We start from the raw sequence: 11,592 nt of genomic DNA, 5'->3' as shown, positions 1-11,592 counted from the left end.
ATATGCAATTACGTGATCATATAAAACAAAATGCTACTATTATGAACGCTTAAATGATGTGTTAGGAAGAATTTTGAATGATGTTAAAGGTTTATGTAAGCATTTTTCTATGGTTCAAACTCAGCTTGAACAAGTTTCTAGATCACAAGAAGATTTGTTTAGAGACATGCCTAAACAACATAATAAACATTCTTATGGAGTAGGTACTAGGGGAGGAAAGTTTACTCACGATCCATTGTATCCTGAGGGTCATCCTAAAAAAATTGAACAATATTCTCAGAATTTTAATGCAAGTGCTCCTAGTTCACCTAAGAAGAAGAAAAAGAAGTAAAACTAAACTTTACATGCTACTAGTGAAACTATTATTGAAAAAGAACTTGTTGAGAAACCTAATAATGTTTCTATCTCGATCCTGAAACTCAGGGTGGTGAAGAGCATGAACCTAATCAGGATAATGATAATTCTAATAATGATGCTCCACCTAATGATGACAATGAAACTGATAAGGAGGGCGGGTTTGAAACTGAAGTTGATCCCAATGACCCACCTCCTAGAAATAGGAGATATGATAAAAGAGATTATGTTGCTAGGAAACATGGTAGAGAGAGGGAACCATGGGTACAAAAACCTATGCCTTTTCCTATTAAGACACAAAAAAATATAGAGATGAAGAGGCATTTAATCAATTTGGTGAATTGCATAGACCACTTTTCCTTCATGTTATTTTGACCTATGCTATAAAAATTCCTCCTTATTTCATTGTAGGCATACCGAGGTAGATGGAGATTGATGATATTCATCATGTAACTGAGCCAATTTGTTAGGGCTTGATCCCTAGTATCCACTATGTTCTGAGATTGATGTTGCTATGACTTTGCTATGCTTAATGCTTGTCACTAGGGCTCGAGCGCCATGATTTCATATCTGAACACTCTATTTTTTCATGAATATATTTGTGTTCTTGATCCTGTCTACAAGTTGTATGCACTTGTTATCGTTCTGAACCCTAGACCCCAAAGTGACAACAATTGGGATATCGACGGGGATGACTTTACCTTGAGGATCACATGTATTTACCGTGTGTTAATGATTTTTTCCGGTTCTCTATTAAAAGGAGCATCTTAATTACCCTCAATTTCCATTAGGACCCCGCTACCATGGGAGGGTAGGACAAAAGATGTTGTGCAAGTTCTTACCGCAAACACATACAACTATATATGAAATGCATGCCTACATTAGATTGATGAATTGGATCTAGTTTTTTGTCGCTCTGCGTTCTGTCCGTTACATAGTGAATCTCATGTGAACAAAACCCACTATCTACTTCCATGCCTACGCTTTCTACTACTACTGTTACACTCTGCTACTAGTTTGCAATCATGTTACTGTTACTGCTATCATATTGCCATGCAAATTTTTGCAAGCAAGTTATCTATCCAAGTGTGGTTTGCTACTTGTGAGCTGCGTTGGGATTTCCACAAAGACGAGAGGAGATGCAGTGCAGTAGAGATAGTATTTTCTTCAGTTAAGAACCAAGGTTATCAATCCAGTAGGGGAATCACACAAAGCATCGTGAACAGCACCTGCACACACAAAAGCAAATACTTGCACCCAAGGCAAACAAGAGGGTGTCAATCCCCTTGGCGGTTACTGGCAAGGATAAATCTTGTAGTGGTAAATACATAAATTGCAAAGATAAAATAAAATAAAGTAAAAATTGCAACAAGGTAATTTTGTGCTTTTATTTATGACAAAAGTAGACCCAGTGCCATAGTTTTCACTAGAGGCTTCTCTCTCGAACGCATAGCATACTGTGGGTAGACAAATTACTATTGGACAATTGATAAAAAAGCGCATAGTTATGACGATATTCAAGGCAATGATCATGTATATAGGCATCACATCCGAGACAAGTAGACCGACTCCTGCCTGCATCTACTACTATTAATCCACCCATCGACCGCTATCCAGCATGCATCTAGGGTGTTAAGTATAAAACAGAGTAACGCCTTAAGCAAGATGACATGATGTAGAAAAAGTAAACCCAATCAATATGAATAAACCTAGTCATTTTACCCTTAATGGCAGCAATAAAAGTAAGTGTCTTGTCTCTTTCTGTCACTGGGATATAGAGCACGACAAGATTGAACCCATTACAAAGCACCTCTCCTAGTGAAGATAAATCAATCTAGTTGGCCAAACCAAACGGACAGATTAGATAGCAATACAAAGCTATAACAATTGTGCATAATAAAGTTCAGAAAATACTCCATTAATATTCATAAATATTCAGATCATGAACCCACAATTCACCGGATCCCAGCAAACACACCGCAAAAGAAGATTACATTGAATAAAACTCCAAGAAAATCAAGGAGAACATTGTATTGAAGATCAAAGAGAGAAGAAGTCATCTAGCTACTAGCTATGGACCCGTAGGTCTGTGGTGAACTACTCACGCATCATTGGAGGGCAGCAAGGATGATGTAGAAGCCCTCCGTGATTGATCCCCCCTCCAGTAGAGTACCGGAAAAGGCCTCCAGATGGGATCCCAGAAGAACATAAACTGCGGTAGTGGAAAAAGTGTTTTGGGTGGCTCTCCGTTGATTTCCCAATTTTAGAGAATTTATAGAGGTGGAATTAGGTCAGACGGAGCCACGAGGGGCTCACAAGGTAACAGGGCACACCCTCTTGCCTTGTCGTCTCCTCGTTTGCCTTCTGGTCTCCTCCCAAAGCTTCTAGGGTCTCTCTTGTCCAGAAAAAATCATCAAAAAGTCTCGTAGCGTTTGGACTCCGTTTGGTACTGATTTCCTGGGAAACCAAAAACAGACAAAAAACAGCAACTGGCTTTAGGCACTGGGTTAATAGGTTAGTCCCAAAAAATGATATAAAATAGCACAAAAAGTTATATAAAACATCCAAGATTGATACTATAATAGCATGGAACAATAAAAAGTTATAGATACGTTAGAGACGTATCAAGCATCCCCAAGCTTAATTCCTGCTCGTCCTCGAGTAGGTAAATGATAAAAAACAGAATTTTTTATGTGGGGTGCTACCTAACATGTTCATCATGTAATATTTCTTTCAGGGTATGAATATTAAGATCTGAATGATTCAAAGCAATAATCTATAATTTGATATAAAGACATCAATACTTAGGCATACCAATAAACAATCATGCCTTTCAAAATAAAAATGCTAAAGAATGCTATCCCTACAAAACCATATAGCCTTTTCATGCTCCATCTTCTTAACACAAAATATAAATGATGTACAACCCCGACGACAAGCTGAGCAATTGGTTCATACTTTTTAATGCGCTTCAACTTTTTCAACCCCCACGCAATACATGAGCGTGAGCCATGGATATAACACTATGGGTGGAATAGAATGTGGTGATAGAGATTAATAAGGGGAAGACAAAAAAGGAAGATAGTCCACATCGATGCGGCTAATCAACGGGCTACGGAGATGCCCTTCAATTGATGGCAATGCAAGGAGTAGGGATTGCCATGCAACAGATGCACTAAGAGATATAAGTGTATGAAAGCTTAAACTGGAAACTAAGTGGCTGTGCATCCAACTTGCTTGCTCATGATGACCTCGGGCATTTGAGGAAGCCCATCATCGGAATATACAAGCGAAGTTTTATAATGAAAAAATCCCACTAGTATATGAAAGTGACAATATAGGAGACTCTCTTTATGAAAAACATGGTGCTACTTTGAAGCACAAGTGTGGAAAAGGATAGTAACATTACCCCTTCTCTCTTTTTCTCTCATATTTTTGTTGGGCTCTTTTTGGCCTCTTTTTTTCTTTTTTTATTTCCTCACTGGGACAATGCTCTAATAATGTTGATCATCACACTTCTATTTACTTACAACTCGATAAAACTGAAACATATGACTCTATATGAATGCCTCTGGTAGTGTACCATGATGTGCAATCATACTAGCGTAACATGTATGATAATGATGAACGGTGGTTGAGCCACAAATACTATGTCAACTATATGACCATGCAAATTAATATGACAATGAAGGTGTATGTCATAATAACAAAACGGTGGAAGTTGCATGGCAATATATCTAGGAATGTCTATGGAAATGCCATGATAGGTAGGTATGCTGGCTGTTTTGAGGAAGATATAAGGAGGCTTATATGTGATAGAGCGTATCATATCACGAGGTTTGGATGCACCGGCAAAGTTTGCACCAACTCTCGAGGTGAGAAAGGGCAATGCACGGTACCGAAGAGACTAGCAAATTGCGGAAAGGTGAGAGTGTGTATAATCCATGGACTCACATTAGTCACAAAGAACTCACATACTTATTGCGAAAGTTTATTAACCCTCGAAGCAAAGTACTACTACGCATGCACCTAGGGGAAGGTTGGTAGGAGTTAACCATCGCCCCCCCCCCCCCGACCCTCACCCAATAATGAATCTTGCTCCAACTTCTTACCATAACTAGAGACTATACGTGCATGCTTCGGGAATCACAAATCTTAACACCAATATTCTAGCTAAACCACAATTATTCATTGGTTCCTCCCACATATTACCATCTCAATATCACAAAACTATTGCAAGGAATGAAACTTTTCATATTCAGTGATCTACATGAAAGTTTTTATTATATCCCTCTTGAATACCTATCATATCAGGACCAATTTCATAACATGTGCATATTGCCATTATTATTTATTATAATCTCAAAAAGATATAAGTGAAGCATGAGAGTGCAACTATTTCTTTAAAATATAACCACCGTTGTGCTCTAAAAGATATAAGTGAAGCACTAGAGCAACTGCCTAGCTCAAAAGATATAAGTGAAGCACATAGAGTATTCTAACAAATTGCGAATAAATGTGTATCCCTCTCAAAAGGTGTGTGTGCAGCAAACAATGATTGTGGCAAACAAAGCCAATACTACTATAATACAAGACACTCCAAGCAAAACTCATATCATGTGATGAATAAAAATATAGCTCAAAGTAATATACCGATGGATTGTAGACGAAAGAGGGGATGCCATTCGGGGCATCCCCAAGCTTAGATGCTTGGTTCTCCTTGAATATTACCTTGGGGTTCCTTGGGCATCCCCAAGCTTATAGCATCTCCAGCCGTTCGGCGCCCCCCAGGGGCTGAAATAGCGCCTCCTGGGGGCTCGTCGACGCTTTTTTCGCCTTGGGGGCGGTCAGGTTCCCAACCACCGCCCCAAGTTGGCCCCATGCTGGTTTTTGAAAACCAAAATCAGCCAAACTTCATACAACATGACACAAATTTGGCGAAAATTCAGGCGTTTTGATTGATATTTGTGCAAACTTAAAACATAATTTAAAAACTAAACTAAAATTACTACTACTATGTCGCCGCCTCTGAGCCTTCTACATGCCGAGGAGCATGTAGAAGTTTGTGTAGTCGCTGCCATCGTCGTCGCCGCCGTCGTCGTCGTCCTGCACGCCGTCGCCGTCCTTGCTGCAGCCCTGCCCTGGGTCACCGTGGCGGACGGGGTTGGACGGCTCGGGCGCCTCCTCATTGTTGTCGTCGAGGATGGCGAGGCCACCCTCGTCACAGCCGCGACGCCGAGTGGCGATCTCCTCGAGAGCGCGGCGCTGGCGCTCCATCTCCTCCCGGACATAGTCGTCCCGCGCCCATTTGAGGACGGTCTCGTTGGCGACGGCCATGTCGAGGAGCTCCTGCTTGACGACAACTGGTGGCATCGCCAGCTCCTTCGGCCTGACCAGGCGAAGATGGCCGCGGGATGGGGGAGGTTGGCAGCGGCGGCCCTTGTTTATGACGAGGGTGCCACTACGCCGGCGCTCCGACGTATCTTGGGGCTCGGCCTTCACGCCAGCGAGTGGCGTCCGTGCGCCGGAGGAGTGGGAGCCGGAGGACGAAGAATACATGTTGGCCATGCGCCTCGGCCGCCACGAGGCGCCGCTCCGGCGCGAGAAGGACGACGCCGGATACTCCATCCGGGACGAGTTGCCGCCCTCGATGTGCACGAGGACGGCCTCGAGAGTGCGCTCGGGGACGCCCCACCATTGCCGCCGGCCCTCGGAGTTGTGGCGACCGCGGGATGTTGGGGCGCCATTCGTGGACCTGAGTTGGTCTTCCTGGTGGCGCTCGAAGTACGCCGTCCGCAGATTGTGCCCGTTGGGGCGTACCTCGGCTGCTGTCATGCGTCCTCCGGCAGCGACGACTGGATCCGCGCGATCTCAGCGCGTCATTCAGCACCAGTCGGCGGCGGTGGCACCGGGACTCCTCCGGCGCTGAGCCTCCACGAGCCCCGCACCCACATGTCGGGCGGCGCCGGGTAGTCCGCCTCGCAGAGGAGGCGAGCCTCCGCCTCGTGTAGGTGGCAGCGGCCGAAACCGTTGGCCGCCGCTCCGTCGCCGGGGAAGCGCTCGGCCATGCTCGCGTCTTGAGACGGGAAGAGAGAGGGTGTCGGCGGCGAAGAAGAGAGGGGCATCAACGGTGTGAGAGAGAGAGGCTGTGGAGACCAAGTGTGCGGCCAACGACGAGGGAGGGCGGCTTTTATAGAGGCGAGCGAGCGGCATCAGTGTGGACGCGTGGCGGGAGGAGACGGGACGCGCGGCAGTGGCGCTTTCACTGCGTCACCCGTGAATCAATGAAAGGCTGACCGGTGGCAGCCTTCGCATTGATTCCCCGCGGGAAACCGAGGCGATGAGGACAACGAAGATTCTCGGCGTCGCCCAGTCGCTGACTCGGCGGGTCAACCAGGCTTTCGCGCCAAAATCGTTTCCCCAGCCGCCCCCCGGCGCGCCGAGTTCATCCTGGGTCTGCCGGCACCAATTTCGGCCCTAACCGGCGAAAATTGTGCGACTGGGCCGATTTTTTCGAGCCGGCGATAAAAAAGTGGCTTGGGGCCTGTTGGGGGCGAGTGGAGATGCTCTTAGGGTCTTGTCACTCCTTATTCCTTCATCCATCGTGATCTCACCCAAAACTTGAAAATTTCAGCACACAAAACTCAACAGAAACCTCGCGGGATCGGTTAGTATAACAAGGAAATCATAAACTTTAGGTACTGTTATAAACCCATTCATATTTTATTATTGCATAGTACCTACTGTATTCTAACTTCTCCATGAATTATACCCCAGATATAATCCAGAGCATCATTAAAACAAGCAAACCATGCAACGAAAACAGAATCTGTCAAAAACAGAACAGTCTGTAATGATCTGAACAAAAGCAATACTGCTGTAACTCCAAAAATTGGGCACGCGGCTCTAGCTCTCCCTTTGCCCTGGGAAGCCCACCAAGTGGGCACGCAGCTCTAGCTCTTATACCAATTGTTCGGTCTCATGCCCAGCTCCCAACATCCGGTCGATGTTTAGACATTTTTTATGTGCATCGGACACACCACTACTACTAGTAGAGAGCCCACTACATCCTAAAAGACTAGCCTAAAGGAAGTGTGGAACTCTCCCTTATAAGATGGTCCAAACATCCTCCCATAACCGAGGTAGGACTAAAGTCACTAGCAACGCCCAATGGCCAATAGTCTATAAGATATTTTTTGTGTAGCAGTTCAAGTTGGTTGCCACCCACTTTGAATTATTTTTTTGGACAAATCAGCGAACCATCGGCTAACTTTTCATGTGGGACTTGGTAATGCGAACTTGATTGGGATTTACACATATGGACTGGTTCTGTCAGTTTCAGTCTTGAAAACAAATCTAACAGTGCAACCAGTACATCTGGTTCAACATGCATACTTGGAGGCTGGTTACAACAGTAGTTCTGATAAGGTCGAACAATTTCAGTGTAGGCATGTGCTTGAGACAGACTCCATTGCTCATGTTGTTGGAGAAACACTTTTAAATGTCAGGGAGATGTTCACCTACTGGACATTAAGAAGAAAACTTATGTTTCAATCTTCAAAATTGGACAACTTTTTTTGGTAAATTCAGAGTTGGACAACTGATATACATTAGAAGCCACAATATGTGTATTTTAATTCTAAAATGCACTCCCATGACATTCTCACCCCCTAAAATGCGACAATATGTGATGTTACATTTTAGATGGACAATGCGTACAAGAGGGAGGCCGTCGATAAAAAATGCATTAGGCCGATGCCTTTTCCTTCCTCCTGTTCTTTGATTCCCCATCTCGTGCTTTGTTGTTCCTACCCCAAACTTCGATTCTTCTATTACTCATCCACGTTCTCTTTTATATTTCGGGTGTATTGTTTTCTCAGTCCAATCAATCCTGGGACATGACACCTTTGCTTTCTCCTACAAACCTCTAAGCCCCAGTTACGTTTTCTTCGTTTGTCCTTTCCCCGTTGAGATTCACTTCACGCTCAGCTACTGCAACCATGTATGTACTAGATCTGATGCGGATTTCAACCATGCTCATTTTTCGATAAAGAGCGCTATTATTAACTCAACAACTAGCATTAAGAGGATACAAATTGAATTAAGCGACAGCCAACCTCAGCATAGCTAGCATGCACATAGCCATAGGCAACAAGTCAAACAAAAAAAGAAAATAAAACGACATAACTAGTAAAGTTATATCTGACACTATGCCTATATGGAAGGAGGAGGTAGACTGATCCAGAGATTGTGCTGCCATCCATGTTCAGTAAAAGAACTCCATGGCCACCCGTTCCAACTGTATACATACCGTCTTGAACAGAGGTTGATATTCCGTTCAGTGTAGTGTCGACCACTTACAGAGACAGTGCATACAACCATGCTCATGCTATCACAAAATAAATTATCGTGCGGCAGAAATTTATAAGTGTCTCATTTTAGAAAGGAGCGATGGTATCAAATGTTGTCGGTCGCGTGCCAAATTTTAAGGTTTTATATCCCCCAATAAAACGGGAAAGAGAAAAGGAAAGTTTAGACGGGCGTCTCACAGGTCCCTATGGTAGTACGCTGCCAGATAGCAGCTGGAGCACAAGTTTTTCTTCTTCTTTTCATCAGTCCAGATACCACTGAACAGTTTAATCAGGAAACTAATTACCTATAAGGATATACATATATATTTGCAGCTGGAGCCGAAGATGTGAAAATGTCACCCCCGACCTTAACTAGGCCTATTGCAAAGTGAGAAGCGATGAAATCCAAATTCCTACTGATACAGCCCCTACAGTCGCAACTGCTTGACTTAGCTCCAACAACACGTTTGGCCTTGGAACGGGCAACTCCTGCCAGTTTGTCCTCCTGCCAGGAAAGAAAAAAAACAAATTGTAGGAATATAAGCCAAGAGATGGTCAATTAGGCTAGGCATGAAAGACCACGGACAACAAAATGGTATAAACAAATTTCATGTCAAAAGGTTTAAGAACCAGTACCCCAAGTCAGCTATGACTATGCTAATATTGTCTTGTGACCGCCGATCCTGTAATCATTTTTTTTAAAGGAAAATCAGAACATAGTTTATTGTAATGAGGTTTAATAAACGCCGAATATAAAGGTGGAAAGGAAACAATGAATGGAAGATATGAAGGTGGCAAACAACAATACCAGAGCTTTCTCCCCAAGCGCCTCACAGGCCCGCTACAAACAACCAAATGAGAAATAAGCAAGCATACAAAAATGTACTGTACTGTAAAAGGCATATAGTGAGTATCATTTATTTAAGCAGAGAGAGACTGCATACCTGGACATCTCCATGTTGACATAGTTGATCTCTGACAAAAGCTACAGCTTCAGTGCTGCAGAATACAGTCAGCTATATTGGTCATTATGTTAAACAGATAACTAAAGCTCTTTACGAGGTTGAAAAAATGACAAACTCAAGGCTGTACAACTAAAAACATGGAGAACAAAAAATGTCGTGGATTTACCTTTTAATGTAATCCCAAAGACCATCGGTTGCTACCAAAACAAATTCCACATCCGGTCCAAGCTCCACCAGAGATACGTCAGGTGAAGAGATTATTAGATCCCCTTTAAAATTTATTCTGCACATAAGAGGTTGCATAATCAAAAAAAGTTAAAGTACAGTACACCATCTACCAAAAGTGCTGTAAACCACAGTAGGCTCAGCTTTGGCGACATGATATTTCATGGCAAGAGTTATGGTTGGAACTATAATATTCACCATCTAACATGGTAATGTTATCTGTGTAATTTGTTGTAGGATATTAAGGTACACAATTGGACATGTCGTTTCTTATTATACCAGTCATCTCATACTGTGCAGTAGCAACCAAAACCATGTACAGAAGCTGGATAAACATTAAATGTGTGGGAATAAGCAGATAATTATTGAGACTATATAATTCAGGATAGTTTTCAACCATAATAATGGAAAAATTTCATCAAATCCCTGATCATAAAATGATCATTCCAGTTATAACAAGAACTCAAGGTACAGATAAAATATTTTATCAAATCAAAAAAAGAGTGTTTCAACAGAAAGCTTACTCTCCTCAGGTAAGCAAATCATTTGTGGTCCGACAAACAATGAGCTATTATAAAATCTCATGCAAACCTTTAAGCAAGAGTTTTTTTAATTGAAACTTCAAGAAAGAGGTTGTGAACAATGAGCCGTATAGAAGCGAAAAAAAAACCCAAGCAAACCTGCCAAATTTTGGAAACACTACATTTCATCCACCAGGAAAAGAAAAAAAAAGAAAAGAGAGCACAGTTATATTTGTCAACAGTGGAGAAAAATGGAAGGTCGCTGGAAAGTAGCTGCACTTAATAGATACGGATTCAACTGCTAATTAGCAACTACCATCAAGCATGGTAGAGAGAGGTTTTGAATAATGAGCAGTTACATGTTCAAGATAGAAGCCAAAAAAAATTCCAAGCAAATCTGCCAAATTATGGAAACACTAGATTTCATCCACCAGGAAAAAAATGAAAAGGGAGCACAGTTATATTTGTCAACAGTGGAGAAAAATGGAAGGTGTTAGAGTACGTAATGAGCTTAATGGGCCCATTAGTCTTAGGGTTAATTAGAGATAAGGGTCGCTTGCTTAGGGGTCAAGTAAGCCTTGCTTGGGAGTCAAGTAAACCTCTCTATATAAAGAGAGGAGATGTATCAATCTAATCAAGCAAGAATTAAGAAGGAAATCCCTTCCCTCTTGCCCGGCCGTGGGCAAAAAGGCCCCCGGCCGGCCCTCTCGCGCCCTCCTTCTAGCAGCGCCATAACAATTTGGTATCAGGTAGCTCAGTTCCGATCATGTCTTCGCCGCCGCCCACCCCGTCGCTTCCGCTGCCGACCGTCACCACCACGCCGCTGGCCATCTACACCGCGCCGCTCCCCTCCCCGTCCGCGCCGCTGGTCGCATCCTCCGGCGCCGCCACCGCCCAGATGCCAGCGCCCTCCACCGCACCACCGGCCACCGCCTACACCCCGGAGGAGATCACCTGGGTCCTCAACGACCTCGTCACAGCCGTCCAGGGGATCCGGCTGTACCTGGCCAGCCCCTACGAGCCGCCGCCTCCCCTGCCGCCGACCGCCGCCACCGGGCCGCCAGCCCTGCTGTGGTACTCGCCGCATCCAGGGGCCTCCGCGGCGTTCGCTGGGACGCTGCAGCCCCAGCTGCAGCTGCCGCCGCCGCCCCACAGTGGCCGCAGTGGCCGGCGCCG

General features: G+C 44.1%; 1 protein-coding gene across 2 annotated transcripts in view; it reads right to left on the bottom strand.

The window, feature by feature from the left end:
* Nucleotides 1-8,912: 8,912 nt before the first annotated feature.
* Nucleotides 8,913-11,592, bottom strand: part of LOC123078380 (probable protein phosphatase 2C 5) — a 7,683-nt gene continuing 5,003 nt past the window's right edge. For both annotated transcript variants that reach the window (XM_044500872.1, XM_044500873.1), the window contains exons 7-11: nucleotides 9,837-9,953; nucleotides 9,650-9,704; nucleotides 9,514-9,546; nucleotides 9,342-9,388; nucleotides 8,913-9,210 (exon numbers count right to left, since the gene is read on the bottom strand). In XM_044500872.1, coding sequence (XP_044356807.1) covers nucleotides 9,084-9,210; nucleotides 9,342-9,388; nucleotides 9,514-9,546; nucleotides 9,650-9,704; nucleotides 9,837-9,953 — 379 coding nt within the window. In that variant the 3' untranslated portion in view covers nucleotides 8,913-9,083. The remainder of the gene's footprint in view (nucleotides 9,211-9,341; nucleotides 9,389-9,513; nucleotides 9,547-9,649; nucleotides 9,705-9,836; nucleotides 9,954-11,592) is intronic.

This window comes from Triticum aestivum, chromosome 3D (genome assembly GCF_018294505.1).
Source record: "Triticum aestivum cultivar Chinese Spring chromosome 3D, IWGSC CS RefSeq v2.1, whole genome shotgun sequence".
NCBI classification, from domain to species: domain Eukaryota; kingdom Viridiplantae; phylum Streptophyta; class Magnoliopsida; order Poales; family Poaceae; genus Triticum; species Triticum aestivum.
This window is presented reverse-complemented; position numbering and strand designations above follow the sequence as displayed.